The following is a 24,350-nucleotide window of genomic DNA, read 5'->3' on the forward strand; positions in this document are numbered from 1 at the left end:
ATATTGGTTTTCTTGAAATTACAAAAATAAAAAATAATAATTAAAAAAAGTAAGTAAATGAAAAATAAATCAATAAAGGGAATTTCCTAGGAAATTCGCATCGGGAAAAATCAAAGCGATATTTTTCGACCTCCGCCATTGATATGGATATAACTGGACTACATTTTGCAATTTGGAACTATAGTTTCTGGCTCATCTATAAAAACACGTATATGCATAGGGAACCCAATGGACCATGCGTTGTTTTTAAACTGCGAAAGGCATTGTAGTTCCAAATTGCAAAATTTGCTCCACCTAGTATTAAAGCCAATTCAGACTCACCACCGTATAGTTCGATATGACGTGGGATGTTTCCCTGGCAAACGAATCCCAAGTGTGAACGTCAACGATGATTTCGCAGCTCGGGATGTCCGTCAGGAGATCCGAAGTCACGTACATGGAAATGGTCCCCGACTTCATTTGACGTGCTGAGATCAGGATCGGCGCGAAGAAATGCTTCGCATAGTAGTGCGCCATTTTCCACTTACCGCCGTACTCTGGCGGGGAAAAAGAACCAAAAATAAAGCCAATTGGATCCGAATTCAACAGAAAAATGAGTCTTCTTGGCGACTCACCGTTTGTTCCTCCTTTTTTTTTTTTTTTTTTTTTTTTTTTTTTTTTTTTTTTTTTCTATTTTAAAAATGAGGAAAATGCGAAAGTGCGGTTTTAGATCTGACATCTAGAAAAGAAAAATGACAGAAAAGTTCAGATTTTTAGCGGGCGGGCGCCTATTTTAACTCGTGTGAGCCCGTTTTGCCTAATCATCGGAATGAAGGCGAAAAAAACCTTCGGGCCAAGTAGTTTTATAAGTAAGCAATAATGCAGTGTTCTTTGCATCCATTTGAAGGAGTAGAGAGAAAAATGTTCTAAGTATCGAAAAGTCTTTCAGGCTAAGTCTACACATTTTTACAGAAAATTTCAGAGTAGTGCAGAAAAACGAGGAAAAATTACAAAGTGGTTTAAGAATTACAATTGGTACTGGTTGTTTTTCTTCAAATAATAACGCGCTCCACAAAAAAAAAAAAAAAAAAAAAAAAAAAAAAAAAAAAAAGTAACAAAAAATAATAAGCAATTTAACGAACAATGACGATGCCTTCTGATGTACAACACAAACATATTTATAGAACGAATCTCGCAGGGTTCTGGGATCGTTTGTGAATAAATGAACGGGTTGACTAAACCCTTAATAGACCACGTGAATTGCATTTTGCAAAAAGGAACCAAGAGCATTCTAATTGTTCTAGGCTTGTGCAACCTACATTCTCTCCATTAAAACATCGATATCATTCAAAAAATTAAATTTACAAAAATTAATTTTCGTCCTGAATTTATAGTTTATTGGGAGTAAAGATAAAACATGTTTTAGAATTGCGGGGTAAAAAAAGTTGAACAATCTTAGCGATATTGGAATGCTCTTGGTTCCTTTTTGCAAATTGCAATCCATGCATCGATTGGTACCTACCTCCCAATTTTTGGACTCCATATTAATATAGAAAACGTATGGTAGACTCAATGCGTGGTAGATTATGGTGTACATGAACTTTAATCGAGATGAAAAAGAGAGCCTTGATGCTATTTTTCGTATTATCCATGATTTTCTCTCTCTTTCTAAATGCATTTTAAGCCAGTTTTACATATATGACACATATTTTGCAAAAAGGAACCACTATTTTTGGCTCATTTTAGGAGGAACATATCGACGGTGAAAGTCGGCAATCACATAACTCGTTTGCGGTGTCTGAAAATCTCCGCCTCTACGTCATTTTTTTAAAGGAGAACAAATTGATATTATTTCTTGAAATTTTTGCAGAATTTTCTTCGCATTGAGAAGAAAAATCATGACAGTTTTGAAGAATTGCCGTTGAGTAGTTTTCCATTTAAAAAATAAAGTATGACAGGAAGTCTGCGACGTCGCAAACCGAGTTATGTGATTGCCGACTTTCACCGTCGATATGTGCCATTGACTTCTATATTCAGGAAGGTGTTTTCATGGAAGAGCCGGAGATGATGGTTCCTTATTGCAAAATGTAATCCATGTATATGTATCTTTTAACAATCTCATTGCCCTGGTAAAAATTGGCGGCAGGAGCTGCGTTTCAAAATACCATAGGAGCTCTTATAGCCGACTGAAGAAGGCGATAGGAAATCATATAGCTGGCTGTAGAAAGTGGAAAAAATCATACGGCCGGGCTACACGAAGCGATAAAAAATTACACAGCCGGGCTATAGTTCCTATCGCCGGGGTTTACTCTTTATCGCCTGGCTGTTGCTTTTTCGCCATCGGCTATAAAAGGCTATAAGAAATTGTGTAGAAATTCGTGTGCTTTGTATATCCTTAAATGAGAATAATCCAAACAGAGTGTGCAAACATTTCAAAGTCATGAACTCAAAAACGCTGACTCCACGAGATTAAATATTAGAGCCTAACACAAAGCGGAGCGGCGGCGGCGCACTGGCGCCTTCAAACCTAACAGGGATACTTCACGCATTGCGCAATGCGTGAAGTATCCCTGTTAGGTTTGAAGGCGCCAGTGCGCGTTTCGCGCTGGCTGCCCGCCCGCCGCGCCGCGCCGCAGCGTACCACGGCGCTTGAAGCAACTATTTCACACCAGAGGTATTGCACAGTATCATACAAAATTGCAGACGCTCCAACATGTTAGAAATGGCAGGCATCCTTCAAAAGTACGGAGCTTTCCTCGCAAAATAAATCAAGATACTACTGCCCAAAAAGAGAGCGGTAGTCCAAAAACTCACTAAGTCCTAGCATCCATAATTAGTAACGTTTAGCATACACTTTATCGCCAGGATGTTGCTTCGTCGCCATCGGCTATAAAAGGCTATAAGAAATTGTGTAGCCGGCTATAGAAGCTATTGGAAATCTTACAGCCGGCTGTAGGAGGTCTATGGTATTTTGGAACACAGATTCTACTGTCAATTTTTACCAGGGTGAATCCCGCCTTCATTTTCATTCGTGATAGGTACCCCTCACTCACCAATGGACGACCAGGATGGAGCAACCCATACGTCATTGAGCTGCCAATATAAAGCTCCCATCGTGTGACCCTCGCCAGAGGGCGTGATGATTCCTCTTCCCTGTCGATAATTTTCCGTCTCAATCTTAAGTGACCAAGCTTGATTCAACTGCGCAGGCAAAAAGCAAAAACTTCCTTCAAATAATATGCTCAGGAGTCAAACAAATGCATCAATATTTGACGCCAATCGAAAGAAAAAATTCAGAAAAGACTACTGAAAAAATCTCTTAACAAGAAAGAGAGTAAGCAGAGTAAGCGGTGACAATAAGTTCCAGAGATTGAAAAATGGATCTCTTACGCGGTTTATGATCTTGGGCTGTGACCTGAGTTCTTGTCGTGGCACCTAATGATCATTTCAATGTCTTGAGTTTAAAATGGGCATTGGGGTTTCCTATTCTTTTCCAAGAGCTCTCTTCAGATTGCTTTTTTGCACGTAAACACTGTAGAATAATAATTAATGAGAGGGGTGGATGGTGTAGGGGGGAGGGGGGAGAGAGAGGAGAGGAGGAGAGAACAGCTCGTTTTCAAGAATAAAGTTCGATAGGTATAGTTATTTTTTCAAAATTGCACAAAATATAAGCGGGTACTCCACAACGTTACAATTTTTTTGTGCGCTTTTCAGCTCAGACAATTCGAGGAACAATTTATCGATTCCGATGAGGATAAAAATTCAACATTCATACGTAACCACGTAAATGTGTTTTAGAGTCATTTCTTAAGCTCATTAGAAGTTGTTGAAGCAGTCAAAACTGTAAAATCTACACGGCGCGCATCTGTGAAGGAACGACGCGACGCGACGTGCGCAAGCAAATATTCCGAGCGCCTTCATCGCTCGTCGAATGCAACACGCACAACCGTGAAACACGAATAGTTGTATTCAATCGGCCGTCAGGGCACTAAATGAAAGTATTTCGCTCTACGTAATTAGTTTGCATCCCAATCGTTGAAGCTCATAATATGTTTTATTTTCTCCTTCAAAAAGTTAAGTTTAGTTGCGGGATTTTCGTCCTCTTTATGTTTTATTTCCATTCCAAGAGAAGAAAAAAAAGGTCGATTACCTGACTGAGATATATGAACTCCTCTAACTTACAGCATCTTTTGAGAGACATTTTCACATTGTGGTGTATGAGATTGAACATGAACAAGTAGCCACCGGGCAAATGCTGTCGATGTTCCAGGAACTTTTCGCCCATAACCAATGAATCATTTGCGCCGCTCGCTTGTTCCAGATTTGATTTTGATGGCATTGATTGGAATCCGTACTCGGAGGAAAAACGCGCTGGCGGGTAGTTATACGATAACCAGCTATTCTTATAATAATCGTAGTAATGACCTGGATTTATAAAAATGAAGAAATAAAACTTTAAAAAATCTCGTATCCCTGGTAAAAATTGGCGATAGGAGCTGCGTTTCAAAATACCATAGGAGTCCTTATAGCCGACTGAAGAGGGCGATAGAAAATCATATAGCTGACTGTAGAAAGTGGAAAAAATCATACGGCCGGGCTACACGAAGCGATACAAAATTATGCAGCCGGGCTTTACACTTTATCGCCTGGCTGTTGCTTTTTCGCCATCGGCTATAAAAGGCTATAAGATATTGTGTAGAAATTCGTGTGCTTTGGAAATCCTTAAGTTTGCACGGAATCACCTTAATATTCACAGAACGCATATTACATTTTCCTTTACTACATATCTTTTTTCATCAATTAAAATGAGAATAATTCATACAGAGTGTGCAAACATTTCAAAGTCATGAGTTGAAAAACGCTGACTCCGCGAGATTAAATATTAGTGCTTAACACAAAGCGGAGCGGCGGCACACTGGCGCCTACAAACCTAACAGGGATACTTCACGCATTGCGCAACGCGTGAAGTATCGCTGATAGGTTTGTAGGCGCCCATGCGCGTTCAGCGCTGGCTGCTCGCCCGCCGCGCCGCGCCGCAGCGTGCCGCTCACGGCGCTTGAATCAACTATTTACACCGGATGTATTGCACAGTGTCATACGAAATTGAAGGCGCTCCAACATATTAGGAATTGCAGGCATCCTTCAAAAGTACGGAGCTTTCCTCGCAAATTAAATCAAGATACTGCGGCCCAAAAAGAGAGCGGTAGTCCAAAAACTTACTAAGTCCTAGCATTCGTAATTAGTGACGTTTAGCATACACTTTATCGCCAGGCTGTTGCTTAATCGCCATCGGCTATAAAAGGCTTAAGAAATTGTGTTGCCGGCTATATAGAAGCTATTGGAAATCTTACAGCCGGCTGTAGGTCTATGGTATTTTGGAACACAGATTTTACTGCCAATTTTTACCAGGGATCAACTCGTAAAATAATTCTCGAGTTTAAGGTTCTCGCCAAAGAAGAGACCAATCATGTTTAATTCTATTTCAGGGGAAGGATGCGGTTATATTGATCTACCCTTTGCTGAGCCCCAAGACGGCCCAAAACTATAGGATATCATTGAAAATCAATATTCAACTTCAGCAAGTACTTACAGTGTTGAGCGGTCTGAGTAGATTTTTTTAAAAAAAAAAAAATAAATAAAATAAAAACTCATGAGTCCCGCAAAAGAAAATAAAAAAATTAACTTTAGCCTTTCAAGGTACAAATGCCTAAGTATCATAGTCAAAATTACTCTAAACCACGTGTTGGCGGATCTGTAATGGATTTATTTTGAAGCTGAAAATTATACATATAATGACTGTAATCATGCTAACAGACAAGAGACTATTTTTCGCGATTTTTGGGGACCCTCCCCCCCCCCTTATAACCCCTTTCCACTTCTCATGGATGTGCACTATATTTTGCCATAGCTTGCTGTTTTCTGAGTGATTCTATCTGATTACTAGGGTTATATTCCAAAATTCATGCACGTTTTGCTCTCGTTCAATAACCATTGAAGGTGGAAAAAAGCCAAATACACCCCCAGATTACGCATGCATACCTTCAGCTTCAATATAAGCCCAAAGGTTTTTTTTTAAAATTGGAAGATTTGGGGCGCTCAGGAGGCCATTCTCCCGCGCCGGTGCGTTTCCTGAGAGCTTAAATTGAACTGAATTTTGCAATTTAGAACTATAAATTCTGGCCCGCTTTAAAAATAACGTATGTAGTATGTACCATTAGTTTCTCGATGCACATACGTGTTTTTTTAGATGAGCCAGAAGTTCCAAATTGCGAAATGCAGTCCAATTAAAGCTGAGAGTTTAGGTAATCTGGGGATATAATTGGGTTTTTTCCTATCACCAATGATTTTCGAATGGGAACAAAACGCACAGGACTTTTGAAATAACCCTCGTTTTGTGAATAGAGCGAGAGGGAGGAGAAAAAGAAAGAAAATAAACACTCACGATCACCGTACAAAGAGCTTTGTGGATCTTTCGATAAGTAGTTTTCCATCAGGGTTTCAAGTCCATTGCTGGGGCTTGATGTGACATACATTCTATTCGGATCAACTCTTTTCATAATGGGCATAATCGTATCTACGTATAATTTCACGTAATCTGCTCTGTATTGTCTTTCATTTGTCGATGTATTATACCTGTAAAATAATACGATACATAGTGGTGAAACATGAGGCGGCCCAGGATTGAATAAGAAATGCGAAATCTTTTTCTGCTTTTTATAAATAAAAAGTAAAGCAAGGTTAAAATTGTAAAAACACGCGTATCTCGCTTTGCAGCGTTGCAGACTTTCTGTCTCACTTTATTTTTCATGTAAAAAAAAACTACCTGGGGATACTTGTGAGATTTTTCCTCTCAAAATGAAGAATATTCTGTGAATTTCAGGTCAAGATGTTGGTTCAGTCACCTTTTGAAAAATAAAAAACAGAGCGGAGATTTTGAAACACCGCAATAGAGGGGTTTGGAGGACAAGGCGCATAAGTGCAGTTCTTGAGAAAATTGAGATATTATCGGTTTCAAGTAAAGCTATAGTCTTAATGCATATTCTATGAAAAGTTCGCTCGAAATTTCCAACTTTTAAGCATCAAATAGTCAGTTTGAACTTTCTTTCCGCCGTCAGGATCCATGTAATTTTGGGCTACCTTAAAAATGTGACAAAGGGCTTTTAAGTTTTGTCAAAGGGACCCACGTGGAGCATTTAAAGGCAACGTTGAAGGAGACGATCGCCGCAGACCCATTGTTTTTCCCCCAAAAAACTTGGCTCCTTTCTGCTAAACTTAATCCATGATGTATAGTTTTTCTGTGCGAATTTTTTAGAAATAAAGCGGAATTTTACCAATTTTGCACGAGGGCGGCTTCGTTCTCATTGTTGCCAGCCCAGATTGCGATCGACGGATGATGCTGGAGTCTCTTGACTTGCTGATCCACCTCAACAGCCACGCTCGATAGGAAATCGCTGTCAGCCGGGTACATGCTGCACGCAAACATCAAATCTTGCCAGATTAGTATACCTAATCGATCGCATAGCTAAAACAAAATTTAAGAGAACGGGGGTTTCAACTCAATGAGGAGGGTGCCTTATGTATTTTCAATTTCTGAAATGAAAGCACTCCTGACGCATATCGATGGTGCGTGTGACTACCCAAGTAGCACAGATATGCAGTAAGTAGCAATTACATTGTAAAAATGTTGCAATTCCACTAAGTGCTGTGTATGTTGCCTAGCTCCTATTCGAAGGGGCCCCATTTATTGAAACTTATTACGATAAAATTTAAATAAGTTGTAATTTTTTATTGCATCGCATATTGCCTATCTTTCTGACACATGGAGCTTATTTTGTTGATTGTTTAAAATCGGCATAAATCGGCTAAATGATGTGAAAATATTGCAATTTAATGGTAAACAAATCAAAATTGTATTGAAATCAAAGTGCATTTTAATTTCAATATTTTCGTTGCACCGTGCTACTTGGGCACGGATCTCGAATGCAATAAGTGTTTGTGGGAATTCAATTCTTTCAAGAGAGTACTGCAGCTCAATATTTTTGCTACCACCTGCAATATATCGACGGTGAAACTTCAGAAATGCGTGACTCGATTTGCGGCGTTGTTGCCGACTTCTTGTCATTTTTATTTTTTACATAAAAAATTACTGCATGAACGTCATGTTTTTAAAACTTGAGTGATTTTCCTTCTCTGCGTGAAGAATATTCTGTGAAGATTTCAAGCTGTGATGTCGGTTTAGTCCCATTTGAAATAATAAAATAGAAGTGAATCTTTTGAAACACCGCAACCGAGATGCGCATTTTTGCAGTTTCACCATCGGTATATACGCGAAGAACTACGTAATTTCTTCAGACGAGTGCATACAGAGGACTGATCGTGAGTGAAAGTTGAAAAAAAAATTGTCTCCACTAGCCTGCAAGATTAAAGATTGAGAAACGGAGCTTCGAAAAATTTACCTCGTAAAAGTAATCCGACTCATAGATTCCTCCTCCCCAAACGCGTATCATATTCATATGCACGTCAGCAGCGGATTGTAGTAGGTATTCGGCATATTTGCGGGAGTTTTCATCTTCTTCAGGGAAAACGGACCGCGGAATGACATTTGAGCCTTTCGCAAATATCGGCACTCCATTGACCAAGAAATAAAAGGTCAATCCTGTGATTATAAACAAAAATAATGATATTCAATAAAATTGGTCCATTGTCCATTAGTTGGGCAAATGAGTGTTGTGACTCTTTTTTTGCATCCAAAGAGAAGAAATAAAGCATGATTACAAATAAGCGCAACGGCTTACGTTTAAGACAGTGCATATTTATTTGTGGCAACTTTTGCTCTCTTGGGGCGGCAACCCAAGAAGCACAGTGTGCAAGGAATGTATTGAAATAAAATTGCTATTTATTGCATTAAAATTGAATTTTTCATCACGAAATTGCATTATTTTTACACCATTTGGCCAATGAAACCCGATTTTAAACGATCAACAAAGTGAGTTTCTTGTGTCAGAAAGATAGGCAATGACAATATGCAGTACAATGAAAAAACGCAACTTATTTTAATTTTATTGCAATAAATTTTAGTGAGCCACGTGCCTTCGATCGGTAGATAAGCAACGTAAAAAAATTTCCGATGCAGTAGGAATAATTTTACCATGTAATTGCGATTTATTGCAATCCATGCTACTTGGGAACAGGTTGGAAGCCTCATCATATTACTGCTCACTCTTTACCGAACTATATTATCTCACTCGGCATTGGTGAGTAAGGTTTTGAAATTTGATTTATTCTGTCATATCATAGATTTAATTTTGAGTTCAGCAAGTCCCTCTCAGCATTGCACAACAATGCACACCTTCGTTCCAGCGTTATCATATTCCACGCACTCCAGCAACGCCTTGCGCGCCTTCATTTCTGGGCGATACTTTAAGCGTTGCCGTACCGTTAGTATAATGATTTGCTCAACAAAATGAAACCTATTCAGTATTTCCATGCACCGTATATTTTCCAACGGCTCCTGATGGTGACAAGCATAGACAAAATGGTTTTGGGATCGAAAGTGACATCAAACGACGTTCCAGTAATAATTTAGAAATCATCGAGAGTCTTGTTTTATCCACAAACTGAGCTGGAAGAAAATAATCTCAAAAAGTTAACGACAACCCAAGTAGAAGTGATCGCGATAAGTTGCGATTTGATCGGAGAATATATCACGATTTTATCGCCATCGATTTATCACGATAAATTTCGATTTTATAGCATTTTGCAATAACATCGCAATTTCATCGCCGGCGATTTATCGCAATATTATCGAACAAAAAATCATGATAAATTTTGATAAAATTTCGATTTTATCGAACACAATTTAATGGAGATAATGTTTCGGCAAAATTGAGGATGATCGCTCAGATGTGGATGAGCCTAGCAATTTCATCGCCAAAAAATCGCAACTTAATTTCAAAACATCGCGATTTTTCCGTTGAAAAATGCTACTTGGGAATGGTGGAACTAAACCAGGGATTTTTTCTAATCTTGACTAAAATCTTTGTCAGTGCTTAGATATGCCGTTCTTATTTTCTTTATCCTACAAGCCACTAAAAACTTGTGGTGTAATACTGCACAACTATTTGCAAAATAATATGATTTACTTACCTTTCTCGATGGAGAGCCGGTCAATACGATCTTGCATCAGAACTATTGTCCTGAACCCAATATTCTTCGTATTTACGAACTTTTCACCTCCACTTTCAAAAGTCACAAGTAATTTATACAGCGGATGATCACCGTATCCGTTCGGCCACCATAAATCCACTTCATCCTAAAAGAGCAATCGAAAGTTTAATCTGAGCATGATGAGTAAAAATTGGACGTATTTCTGTCAAACGGAACTATGCGCATTAAGACATGAGCCCTGAGATCCATGAGAATGTGTGTATAACAGGGCTCATGCCATAATACACATAGTTCCGTTTGATAGAAGTACGTCCAATTGGTTGTAAAGATGTTGCTATCAGGAGTCGTTGGTCTCGCCTGATCTGACGATTTTGGACAAAGATTTTAGCTTATTAAGTATCATCCCGTAGATGTTATACATTATATTGTATATCACATTGAACAACGAAATTTTCTGGGAGGAAATATACTTGGTAGCGTGTTCCGATGCATATTATGGAGGGGGAGGGGGGAGGGGTCATTTTTTACCCTCAAGCCCTCGGTGCGGCGGCGGCCGGCATGAAACGCATGGCGCCTACAAGACTGCATGAATACTTCACGCATTGCGTCAAACACACTGCAGTCAGCAGCAGCAGTCGGCTTGAAACGCATAGCGTCTACGAGACTGCATGAATACTTCACGCATTGCGCCAAAAACAGTGCGGTCGGCGCAGCGGCGGAAGTTAAAATTATTAAACTACATTATGTTTGTTCTTTCATCATTTTTTCGTTCGTTTGTTATAAATGGAAGACCTTGTCTGAACAGGGATGGGTTTACGGAACTTGACTTTCGCGTAAAGTTCCGTGAACTTTTGTCAATGTTGACAGGGCTTTCACAAAAAATGTGCTTTCCAATTTTTTGTTCCAATTTTGATTACTTAGTTTCCCTTCCAGAAAATAAAGTGTATAATCGGAAATGTTTGAACGGTGCAATAGAAGTACCCATTTTTTGACCTCACCCATTCATATTAGTTTGATTGGCTTGATCAAATTGTTCGGATAGAATCACAGGATTCAGCTTTTTATACAATTTAGATAATTATTTTCCCTTTTTTGGATATTTACCAGAAAACGATCAGCAATGCTAAGAGTTAAGAACTACTCACGTATGGCACTTCCAATTCAATGGTCGTATTTGCGTATCCTTCATTTTCCCAGTTAACGGTCTTATAAATGCTCTTGTTCTTGGTGTATAATACAGCAGATAATTGCCCAGTGACTTTCAGACTCGACTCCAAAAAGATCTGAACTTTCAGAGTCCAAAAATTCGTCGATTTCTCAAGATGAGTCGTGACCTCCCTAATGACTGCTGAATTGTAAAGTTCCAGGTCGATGCTCTTCCATATTCCAAGGGAAGGAATGGCTGGGCCCCAGTCCCAGCCGAATGAGTCTTGTTTCATGCGCAACATGTTCGCGTGACACTCTCCGTTGTACGTCGGAGGCGGGCACGTCGGCTGTATAGGGTACTTCGACTTCATATGGGCCGCCTTTGCAGCCTTAATTGGAGATTCGAAGAATATTTCCAGCTTGTTGTTTTCCTGAAAAAATATTTCGAAGAATTCGAGATCAGTTTTCGAGAGGGGATTAACAGTCGAGCCTCGATGACTGAATGTTAAAGGAATGAACGAAAAAAATCTGAGCTATCGAAGTCTCCAGCCTATCGAGATTTTGAGTTATGGATAGGTCTGCGATGTGAACACTTCGACGAGCCATTGGTGTTTTTGTAAATTGGCCCCCACCAAAATATATAGATATATATTTTTTAAGGTATTACAATAGAAACTGCGACACGGTTGTCCTAATAATAATTGTTCTCACATTTACTTTTCAAGTTCATGGAAGAACTTCGGTGAAAATCCGTTTCCTAGACGGACAAAATCCGCACAATTTACGGCGCGGTGGCTTTTAAATGTATCTCAAATTTAGTCGATTTCCAAAAATGTCTGGGGTAGGTCCCGGACCCTCTCCATGCAGGGGAGGGGGGGGGGGGTTATTTCGTGCTCCTCCACTTCTCAATGAGTAGAGTCAGAGTTGGGTACCATTTTTCAATGGGGGCCAGGCCCCGCTGGAAAATGATTTAGCTTATGCTTGAGAAGGGGGCACCACAGGTTTGCCGCGAGGTCCATCACCCGAAATCCAGCGCTACGAGAATCCATTCTTATTCATTATACTACACATTGAAATAACGAATCTAGAACGCACCTTCAGCTGATCTTTTACATCGATACGGTACCGAACAAACATATTATCAGTAGACCCGATCAGGACTTTGTTCAAGTATATTTTAGCGACTGTGTGTAGGCCATGGAACACCAGGAACTTCTGCTTCGATCCCAAAAGTGTCCGGGAGACTGGAAATCGAAAATAAAACAATAGTTCGAATTAATTGACAATTGACTGCTTTGGGGCTAAACCTGCCGCAAGTTTTAAAAATACTTAAACATCGGCGTTCAAAGGACGAAAAATATTGCAGAATGAATGTACAAAAAAAAAAACTGAAATAAAAACTGGGAGGATCTTGACATATTATTGAAAGATGCTGAATAATTTGCCAGAGATTGAGTTCATTGTTGCAGCGACGTTTTTTGATCGAAAATGTGGTGGGGCAAAATTGACTCGAAAAACGGTACGGGCACACCGCCATTTCGCCTTCAGTTTTAGAGATAGGCCAGAATACATCCTCTCCGTAGCAACCTACATCTGTTCGAGGATTCACGCCTCGTCTCGTCTACAAATCTTGCTTCGCATCCAAGTGTACGGACGAAAATATTGGAATACAGTTAAATCTAATGCAATGAAATTGTAATTATTTTTTCTATAAAATTCCAACGTTTTTACACTATTTGGCTAGAAAAGGCCACGCATCGAAAACACCCATGTCATACATCAGGAAAGTGAGGAATCGTCTATCAAAAGAACAACTGCCGCCCTCTTTCAATTTCATAGCATAATAAGAGGAGCCCCTTCAAAAAGCAAGGAAGCAACATACACAACACTCCAATGCAGGAACAACAAATCTACTATGGCAACTAAGGCTTATACAGCCCATTTTCAAAATTCTCTATAAAGACGTTAATAGCCTGTGACGCAATGAATGTCTTAAAATATACTAACTAACTAACTAAATTATGTTTAACTCCACTTCACGATTTTGATGCAGTTCTAGATTTCCCATTCCAGTCTTGATGGTTGATAAATAGAATAATCATGTGTATGGTATAAAATTAATAATTGTTTATATAAAATTAATGAAGAGTCCATCTTGAGTGTACTACTGGTTTCTTTTTTTTTATCATAGTTTTTTCGCAGTGGCATGTCTATCATTAGGTTTGTTCTTAATCGGGATTAGTGTGGAAGAAGAAGAAAGTTTGGCTGTTTCAGACGGGAGTAAAAGTCAACAACCGGACACATTTTGTCAATGACTAACCAAGCTCTGTAGCTAAATGAGCTGATTTGAATAAATTACCATCAAAATAAGTCTCATAGATCCAGGAGTCATTGGCGACCCATCTGTACTGTACATCGTTGTAACGGTACAAAACTGATTCCAAGACTTTGGCTCTCTCTAGGTCTGAATATATTCCACCAGGAACAGTGGCTCCGCAGCGAATACCTGTGAGAACAGTACACAGAGTTTAGTTTCCAGAAATAATTCGAAGTTAGTTGAATCCGTTGCTATCAAGTAGAGATGAAAGACGTGGTTTTCTTAATCCCTGTAGGCCTACAGTGAATTATTTCATATTGGATCCTTCTACGATGGCTACAGTACCAAATACTCTTGAATTTTTTTTAAAAAAAAACTCATGAATTTAAAAACGTAACTCGTAAAAAAACTTTTCAAATTTATGTTTTCAGAAGCCCTTTATTTTAGGTAATTTTTCTACGTAAAAGTTATAGCAGGCAATATTCAAGCAAAACAAGTGTTAAGAAAATCTTTTAAAAAATGTTTAGTAAAAAATGTCGTTGAAGAAATCTTTTAAATATTAGTTTTTTAAGAGGCTTTTTGACTTGTATTTTGCCTGACGTACATTTTACTCCAGAAATATCCAAAAGTAATTTCCTAAAGTATGATTTTAAAAGGTCTTTGGGCCCTCAAAATTGGGGTCCGTGAGTAGTTTCTTTTTCGTCCCAAAAAAGATCCCTTACACATACAAAAATTACAAACCAAATTCTAGATATGAGGGGAGGGCAAAGTCCCCGATTTTCACTCATTTCTGAAGGTATTTCAATGTCTAAATCTGACTGTAACATGATATCTGATCGAGATATCGAAGCGCGGTTTGCGGTGATTATTTCAGCTGTTTCTGGTAGGTACAAGTTTCTACATCATTTATCAAACCCCTTCCTGGTTATTGGGGGGGGGGGGGGTTATATATACAAGGAAAGCATAATATATGGACACTTACATATACAGAACATACATATTTACCCTGATAAAAATTGGCGATAAGAGCTGAGTTTCAAAATACCATAGGAATTCTAATAGCCAGCTAAAGAAGGCTACAGAAAATCATATAGCTGGCTGAAGAATGCGGAGAAAATCATACGGCCAGGCTATACGAAGCGATAAAAAATTATGAAGCCGGGCTATAGTTCCTATCGCCGGGCTTTACACTTTATCGCCATTTATAAAAGGTTATAAGAAATTGTGTAGAAATTCGTGTGCTTCGGAAATCATTAAGTTTGATACGGAACCACCTTAATATCTACAAAACACACATTACATTTTCCTTTAATACATTTTTTTTTTCCTCAATTAAAATGAGAATAATCCATACAGGATGTGCAAACATTTCAAAATCATGAGTTGAAAAATGCTGACTCCGCGAGATTTAAATATTAGAGCCTAACACAAAGCGGAGCGGCGACGCACTGGCGCCTACAAACCTAACAGGGATACTTCACGCATTGCGCAACGCGTGAAGTATCCCCGTTAGGTTTGTAGGCGCCAATGCGCGTTTCGAGCTGGCTGCCCGCCTGCCGCGCCGCAGCGTGCCGCCCACGGCGCTTGAAGCAACTATTTCACACCAGAGGTATTGCACAGTATCATACGAAATTGAAGGTGCTCCATCATATTAGGAATGACAGGCATCCTTCAAAAGTATGGAACTTTCCGCGCAAAATAATTCAAGATACTACGGCCCAAAAATAGAGCGGTAGTCCAAAAACTCACTAAGTCCTAGCATCCGTAATTAGTAACATTCCCAAGTAGCAGTGATCGCGATAAATTGCGATTTAATTGGAGAATGTATCGCGATTTTATCGACGTCGCGATTTATTGCAATATTATCGGGAGAAAAATCGCGATAAATTGCAACAAAATCGCGATATTATCGAACGCGATTTTATAGAGATAAAATTGCAATAAATTGCAATTTTTCATTAACGCATGAATGACGCATATGAAAGATGTTTCTATTCCGCCGCCGCCGTTTTTACCGAGATCCGTTGGTAACTTAACCATCTCATTTTTTTTTATCAATTATTAGTATAATGTTACAAAGACAGACTGGTAAGCTTACCTGAAAACCGGTATTTTTACTGATTTTTTCAGGTAAGAATGCCACTTTTATTGGTAATCAATCCCCGGTAACTTTACCATTTTATCCCGGTAATTCTACCACAGTCGATAAAAACTATTGGCGTTTTTCCCAAGGTCCATCGGTAACTTTGCCATCTCACTATTATTGGTAATTTTACAGAGACAGAATGATGAGATTACCAATAGAACCTTATTTTACCAACCGTATTTCAAGGTATGAAATAAAATACAGAGGAGGGAAAATTAAAAAAAAAAAAAAAAAAAAAAAAAAAAAAAAAAAAAAAAAAAAAAAAAAAAAAAAAAAAAATCCAATGAAAAATCGGTGTCAGTCAACGCAAAGACATAAGTTGTGAGGTTGCGAAGCGCCGATCCATGTATAAGAGGCTTCAATTCGCACACGCAAGTCATATAGCGGTCATAGCATAGTGACAATGTGCTGGCCTTCCACCGTAGCGATTGGGGTTCGAATCCCCGCGGAGGCTCCGGGGATTTTACGCTCGTCTTCGTCAAAGGACCTGACGGCTGAACCTAACGGCAATCGGCTGACAACTTTAACCCCTTTTTTTGGCGATTTTATCAATCGCTAGGATCATCAACATCTGAGCGATCATCCTCGATCTTATCGCGATAAAATCGCAATTTTTTCGGGCCGATAAAATCGCAATAAAATCGCGAAAAGATCGAGGATAATCGCTCAATTGTTGATGATCCTAGCGATTTTATCGCCGATAAAATCGAGGATAATCGCGACTTTATCGGCGATAAAATCGCGATTTTTCCGTTGAAAAATGCTACTTGGGTTTAGCATACCTACACTTTATTGCCTGGCTGTTGCTTAATCGCCATCGGCTATACATGGCTACAAGAAATTGTGTAGCCAGCTATAGAAGCTATTGGAAATCTCACAGCCGGCTGTAGGTCTATGGTATTTTGGAACACAGATTCTTGTCAATTTTTACCAGGGTAGGGTGTCTATTGTCTTTAAAGCCGGAAATATACCAGAAAATAGCAGCTTTGATGTCATCAGGATGCCGTAAACCGATGTTCACAACAGGATGCTGCGAAAGGCTGATTTTTTCCTCTCCGTCGATGTATAGCGAATAGATTTTTTAAAATTATGATCCCTGTACATCAGACGGTTCCCAACCGGTACTGGTGGTCTGCAAAATAGGCTTAACATTTTTTTTATTTGTTTTGTTTGTTAGAAAGTCGATTTAAAAAATCATTAAAGAAGGTCGTTCGATTTTTTCGTTGGTCCGTGGCTTCTACCTCTCAGCGAGAAGGTGGTCCGCGGCCAAAAAAAAAGTTGGGATCCGCTGCTGTAGTGCTGTCCTCTCTGATTTTCTGGGGATTACCCCTCTTTTTCAGGGGAAAACTTGAATATGGTGGAATTTTGGGTGCAATCTTTATAAGAAGAACGGTTTACTTACTGTTATTCAAATTGCGAACAGTCCATGCAGTGTTGGACGAGTCTAACGTCAAAACATAAGTAGGAATTGCCCAGGCCGAATGAAACAAGCACGCGATTGCGACGACAGCTAAAAGAAACCTGGGTTGCATTTTGAATACCTACAATTTGAAACATCCAATTGTGAAGTCTTCGCTGTCATTCATGCGGTTCGTTGTATTCGCACAATTAAATGAAGATTTGCTCGCGTCTCGCTGCGTCATGCTGGAAAATGAAGAGGAAATTTTGATAGCAAACAATCAAACCGAGTTATTAAAGAAAAATAGTGAGCAATGCTGCGATACTAAGGAAGAACGCCGTATGAACCTTCAGGCGTTGCTACATTTCCTTTGATACAAATCGAATTTCCTAGTGAATTTACGAATGTTTCTCGTCCAGGTTTTCAGATAATTTTTCCGCCATTTTACCCAAATTTTCTGAAAATGTCAAGGAAAAATGTTCACAACTTTCCTCAAAAATAAGCATTCTACCGGAGGAAAGACAACTCTCGAATGTTCATACGGCGTTTTTCCTTAGCGATAACGCGGCAGTGTGAGACGTCGCGTCGAGCAAATGAACGATTTTGTCCACTTATCAGTTATTTAGGTTTAGGTATACTTTATCAGTTTCAAAGAGAATACTACCCTCTTTCCGTTGGATGTGGGTTTAAATTTTTGAAACGCACAAAATAGCCGAGACGATTTAAGTAACCTGACCGAAACCTAATAATGGATCACTAGACTAGGTACGAATTTCAGCATTCTGATCCATGTTTCTGAACCAAAATTTCACGTAAAATGCGATGCGCATAGCAAAAGTTACCGAAATCAACTCCTTACGAAGATATTTAATGATTCATGATGCGTGAATTCAAACCGCCCGCTCATGAAAACTCAATGCTCTACGTGATTCACATCGCGCGTTGAATATTATCGTGACAGTCTCTGTGATATGAAAATCTGGCAACCACAATTTTGACGCTTTGGCTCAGCTATAGCAAATTGCTTATAATTTGAACAACACATGGTGGGAAATGAACAGTGCTCGATTGAGAGGCTTGCTGAAACTGTTGTAGAGCGCGATTTGACTCACGTAGAGCTTTGAGTTTCTTGTGAGCGGGCAGTTCAAAATCCGCGTAACCAATGTGAAATAAAAAGGTTAATATCTTCGTCAGGAGTTAGTTTCAGTAATTTTCCTTGCGCAAACCGTGTTCTGCGTGAAATTCTGGTTGAGATACATGTATCAGATTGCTTAAATTCGTACCTTGTCTAGTGGTCCATTGTCGGTAACTGCGGGAAATTGTAGAAACGTGAATCTCGTTTGCGATGTTTCGAAATCCCCGATCCCTTTTCATTTTATCAAAAGAAGACGAACTGACACAATTTTTTGACATTTTCACGGAATATTCTCCCCACATGAGAGGATGAATTAGGTGAGTTTTTAAGAAATTACGTTGAGTTTCTCTCGCTTTAAAATATAAATGATGGCACGAAGTCTGTAGCGTCGTAGGTACCTAAACTGAGGAACGCGTTGTATTTTCCAATTTCATTGTCGATGTTTGATATCATCAGGCATCACCAAAAATCGTCATATCTTAATGGAGATAGGACTATGAGATAAATCGATGGCTGAAGTCGTAAAATGCGCGAGGTTAGCGCATCTCCGATTCCGATGTTACAAGTCTCAACGCCAGTTCATGCGTTTATTTCTCTAAAAAGAAAATAAAACTGAACCACACTCCACAGTTTTTCTGAAATTTTCTGGGAATTTTTTTTTGGACATTCAAAGATATTCTCAGAAAATTTTAAGGAAATATTTTTGTTAGTCTTCTTTAACAAACAGGTAATCGGAGACTTTCAAATTTATTGTTAGCAATTTAGTTACAGTAGAACCCCGGTTATCCGCGGTCGTCTGGAGCACTGATATTTGGTTTTCTTGGGTGAAAAATGGTGAATGTTTTCAATTGTCATAAAGTTCAATTACTTAATGAAAAAATATGGGAAAAAGCATCGGAAACAATGTTTACAATGAAAATCATTATATTGATGACTCGGAGAATAAAAAAAGATATATCATACCATATCAGCGTGGACCATTGCTCATGTCACTCATGGCTGAAAAAACCATGCTATGGAGTATTTCCGCGTGAACTTTAATATGAATACTCATCCAAATGAATACACTTCAGAATTTATAAACAGAGTATAGTCCTGTAAAAATTTATTAAAATGGCAGGATCTAACTCACTTAATATCACGAAAAATAGGGAAGCCGCATCGCTTGACACGATATCACGATCGGAGATGCGCGCTTTCAAACTGGGTTAGCCGAAATGTTGTTTATTATTAGAGCGGCCTCATTATTTTCGCTATCTCAGGTTTCTATTCATACGGTTTTGTGCACCAAAGGTCAGTCCTGATTAATTGAGATCGAGGCGAAGCTATGTGTGACACAGACACAGTACATACACCACATGGGATCAATTTCAACAGTTGAAACTTATGGGTCCAGAATCGACGATTCCTCGTCAACGTGAGCCAGGCAGCCGTAGCGCAGCGCAGCGAGCAAAAAAAAAAAAAAAAATGAATAAATAAAACTAAAATAAAATAAAAATAAAAATCGAGTAAAATGTAGATTTTTGTTGCACACCACAATCGCGGTTGATCATGAATCGATATTCAATCAATTTGCTGTCACATGTCTAGACGAAAAAAAGGCGGAGCTTAAGAAAGTGGAATAATTGAAGCTGCGCTAACAAGAGCAGCGCGCGGACGGCTCCTGGTGTTGAGACAGAGAACTAACGCAATAAGCCATAAGCTCTGCACGGCCATAAAGGTACTCAAACGAGCAGCTCACTCCGAGAAAGTTCTGTTTAGATGCGGTTCTATGATCTCCTCCAAAATTTAACGCGCCCTTGACAACAGGCACCTCGGGGTATTTTCTCTCTGGGGGGGGGGGGGGGAGGGGGGCTTCCTCTGGTAAGGGGAGTTCGCCCCCGGCCCCTGGAAGAAGGAGGTCCTTCTACAACGAAATTCTTCGATCATCCTGAATATTAATTTTTTAATACAAAGAACAGATTTATACGTGGGTGGTTTCACGATAGCTGGAATAGTTTTGTCGCCGTAACTAACAGGCAACACATTTTTCGGTCATATTTTTAGTAGAAATGATAATATCACTCGAATTTTTTCGCATTAATCTTCAAAAGGTTATTATAACGCTTTCTAATGATTTATTGCTCTACTTCTCAATTAATATTATGTAAATTCCGAAAATGTGCTGTCTGTTACATGGTAAAAACTAAAAAGTCAGCGTAACAGACAGTACATTTTCGGCCATTTATTTATTTATTAAAATTGAAAATTAGAGCGATAAATCTTTGAAAAGCGTTATAACACGTAACCCTGGATATTAAACTTCCATCGCCTTGCTTAGGCGCAGGGATACAACTATTTGAACTCTCCGGAACGCGTGAGGTATCACGCCTCAATTGAAGGTGTTTTCGAATCATCTGTTTTTTAATGACAAGATTTTCCAAAGTGTTTTGCGTTATTGTTGATTTGAGTTCCTTTTATTATTTAGTTAAATTTCTCCTGCTCCTTAATTTTTAATTATTCTGCAATAGTTATCCATTTGCGAAATACAATCCTGGCTTTAGCACCCTTAAACTACGGCCTTAACGATCGAAACTGCAATAGCGGCACAGGAAAACCGAAAAACCAAGCGGGGACGCTACTTCAATATTGAGCTTCCATCACCTCGCTAAGGCGCAGGGATACAACTATTTGAACTCTCCGGAACGCGTGAGGTATCACGCCTCAATTGAAGGCGTTTTCGAATCATCTGTTTTTTAATGACAAGATTTTCCAAAGTGTTTTGCGTTATTGTTGATTTGAGTTCCTTTTATTATTTAGTTAAATTTCTCCTGCTCCTTAATTTTTAATTATTCTGCAATAGTTATCCATTTGCGAAATACAATCCTGGCTTTAGCACCCTTAAACTACGGCCTTAACGGTTGAAACTGCAGTAGCGGCACAGGTAACCCGAAAAAACAAGCGGGGACGCTATACTTCAATATAAATCTCATATGGCATGTTCAGTATAAGCATTCGCTCGTGTATTACCTGAAGTTTTAGTTTAGTTTATAGACAATTCTACTTCGCCCTTATCTGCTTCCTCCTCGATCAATGTTTTTATTTAATCACTGGTATCTAACGCCGGAATCACACGCTGAATTTGGAGGCTGAATATTATGGAAGTCGACAGTTATCGCTGAAAGGCTGAAATTTCGTAAATTAGAGTTATTTTCATTCAGATGTACATCAAATCTATTCGAATAGTTCAGACCAATCCGACACTACCCGATATTCGCTGAGCCTCGGGGCTGAATTTTGCGCCATATGCGCAAAATTCAAGCATGGGGCCGGTCACAGTGGGACGAAAAGGTGTCAAAACGGGACATTCGCACAATAGGCCGATTTTTCGCCGATCTTCTCAAAATTTGACATTTTCGGTCTTTTTAGGAAAAGGAATCCAATATTATGTTCAGTATTTATGGTTCATAGTGACAATCCCGCCAAAAAATGGTGTTGCCAAGTCTCAGTTTTAATCTATTTGATAAACAGATTAGCATGATCATGGTAGAGACTTAACGCGCGTGTCGTTTGCTTTTTTTCAATGAAAAAGAAAATGAAATCACTTTTCCTGAAATTGAGAAATGCTTTTATTAAGAATAACCCCCCCCCCCCCCCACCATCTTCTTACCTATCGCAAAAACCGCAGCTATATTTGACAATAGGGGAATGAGTTCATCAATGGGCTGACTTTAAAGTGAATCCGAAGATCATAAATGAATAAGTTGCTCCCAAATATTATCATTCTTTGACACAGATTCTGTTTTTTCCGTTTTTTTTTTCAAGGACTTTTCTTCTTCCGTTTTTGAGCGCCATTTTCTAAAATCCTGATTATACGAAATATGCAACAGACACTCAAAAGTTCTAATCTTGAGATGCCAGGGCAAAATTCCATAGGTACTTTAGAAACTTCGATTTTCTTAGGGGTCTTTTCTGCACTTCTGAGATATCGTTCATGAGAATGAGGATTTATTGCCACTTAAAATATTGCAAATTTTCCAATCGAACATGGTGGAATACAAATTATGGGGCACTGTCAAGCTGTCTACTCTGGTTGAAATTAAAATTTTAATTTCAGCCTCGATTCTAAGCACCGTTTCCATCACGACATCATCCGATTTTTTGCAAATTCAAAATAAAAAATCGGTCTACAAAAAAAGACGACAGCAATCAGTATCCTAGATATCAGATGAGCATTGCAGCAAGCTGATAAGCAACGCAGCGGCAGCGGCGCGGAAAGCATATTAGCGCCTACAAGACTGTAAGAATACTTCACGCATTGCACGTTCACTACATGTTGCGCTTCAATCGTTGAAAATTCGTAATATCGCGGTCCACACCATTTCTGACCGGTGCGCACCCCGAGCCTGCAATCCTAGGATCGAGGGATTGTAGAGATTTTGCAACCCTGAATGGTATCATAGTCTGTTCAGTATAAGTCGGAGAAAAAACGTAAATCATTAACGCTAGTGATATTTCGCCCGAAAGGCAACGATGTGCTTATTAGGGCGTCCCTAAGTAGAAGTGATCACGATAAGTTGCGATATGATCGGAGAATGTATCGCAATTTTATTAATGTCGATTTAAGGCAGTATTAACAGACAAAAAATTGCAATAAATTGCGATTTCATCGCGATTTCATCGCGATTTCATCGCGATTTTATCGCGATTTTATCGCGATTTTTTCGACGGCGATTTAACACAGTATTATCGAACAAAAAATAGTGATTAATTGAGATAAAATTTCGATTTAATCCAACGCGATTTTACATAGATAGAAGTGCAACAAAATTGAGGATAATCGCTCAGCTGTTGATGATCCTCAGCGATTTTTTCGCCCAAAAATTGTAAAAAAAATCCCGACTTTCTTTCAAAATCTCGCAATTTTTCCGTTGAAAAATGCTACTTATAGGTCGATACGGATGCGTTGCCTGGCACCCATTCCCAATATCCAGTCCAAAACTTCCTATTTAGAGGTGGGAAAAATTGGAAGGTGACCCAGGGACACGCGTAGGTACCCGACCTGTGCCTCTCCGATCTGCGAGTCGACGCTTCAGTCGGTCTCGGTACCGAACCGTAATTCATGAACAGACTTTTCAGTTCTCTCGCACTAATTCAAGAGGTGCGCTACTGAAATTTAATGTAATAGAAACCTGCCACTAACCTTTCAGCGACGGGTAAGACATACTTCCGCGGCTTTACCACACCACTCAGTTTGCTCGATTCTCGTTGTCAGTACGGCGGCGTGTTTCACGATTTGGTTTGAAAACAAGCTCGATTGGAACAATCAGAGCTAAGATTAACAGCTAAGATTGGAACAGTTTAACATGCGCACGCAGCTTAATATCGAACAAAACTTTTTTTTAGTGGTACGTTCACTAAACGCCGTTGTATACTGCCGTGCTAAGGAAGAACGCCGTATGAATCTTCAGGCGTTGCCAAATTTCTTTTAGTAAATCACGAATGTTCAAGAAAATTAGTAAATATTTTTCCTCCAATTTATCAGCTAATTTTGTTCGCGAGTTCACGTAAAGTTCCCGAAAATTTCAAGGAAAAATAATCATAGCTTTCCTTAAAAATGGAAGGAAAATGGAAGGAAATTTGGCAACTCTTGAAAGTTCATACGGGGTTTTTCCTTAGCACGTCAGTATACCCGCGAGAGGAACGGTTTGGCTGGCCTTGGCTGGACGAGGGAGTCTTGCTGAAAGAACCATCAAGCCTCCAGGGGAGGGTTGCAGAGGTTTGAAGCCCAGGAAGGGGGTGGAATTTTTGGCAGTGTGGGCAGTAGTTGCCGCAGTTTCCAGGGTTATATTGGTAATGAAGGATCTAAAGTATCACTGCTGGAAATCCCTAGGGGTCAAAGTTGACTTGGTTTATCTCCGAAGAGCTCTGCGAGTGGCAAATCATGTCTTACAAGGTTAGGCTCCGCGGTGAGGGGAAAAAAATGTTTTTTCCATCAAAGCTAACGATTGTTGCTTGATCAAGAGGAGTTACCTTAGGCTAATCACTACTTTTGCACCTCACAAAAATGTTTTATCAGTAA

The 24,350-nt window shown here is 39.3% G+C and overlaps 1 protein-coding gene across 3 annotated transcripts in view; it reads right to left on the reverse strand.

Annotated features, from left to right (window-relative positions):
• beta-Man (beta-mannosidase) overlaps positions 1-23,615 on the reverse strand; it is a 41,613-nt gene extending 17,998 nt beyond the window's left edge. Inside the window, exons 1-12 of one of the 3 annotated variants that reach the window (XM_072295870.1) lie at positions 23,472-23,615; positions 17,158-17,399; positions 13,652-13,798; positions 12,388-12,536; positions 11,292-11,723; positions 10,126-10,291; positions 8,436-8,635; positions 7,311-7,501; positions 6,422-6,612; positions 4,130-4,404; positions 3,033-3,180; positions 322-536 (exon numbers count right to left, since the gene is read on the reverse strand). In XM_072295870.1, coding sequence (XP_072151971.1) covers positions 322-536; positions 3,033-3,180; positions 4,130-4,404; positions 6,422-6,612; positions 7,311-7,501; positions 8,436-8,635; positions 10,126-10,291; positions 11,292-11,723; positions 12,388-12,536; positions 13,652-13,798; positions 17,158-17,287 — 2,244 coding nt within the window. In that variant the 5' untranslated portion in view covers positions 17,288-17,399; positions 23,472-23,615. Of the gene's footprint in view, positions 1-321; positions 537-3,032; positions 3,181-4,129; positions 4,405-6,421; positions 6,613-7,310; positions 7,502-8,435; positions 8,636-10,125; positions 10,292-11,291; positions 11,724-12,387; positions 12,537-13,651; positions 13,799-17,157; positions 17,400-19,252; positions 19,848-23,471 lie in introns of those variants that run through there. The other 2 variants (XM_072295869.1, XM_072295868.1) reach the window with 2 other exon arrangements.
• Positions 23,616-24,350: the final 735 nt, after the last annotated feature.

This window comes from Bemisia tabaci, chromosome 2 (genome assembly GCF_918797505.1).
Source record: "Bemisia tabaci chromosome 2, PGI_BMITA_v3".
Lineage (NCBI taxonomy): Eukaryota > Metazoa > Arthropoda > Insecta > Hemiptera > Aleyrodidae > Bemisia > Bemisia tabaci.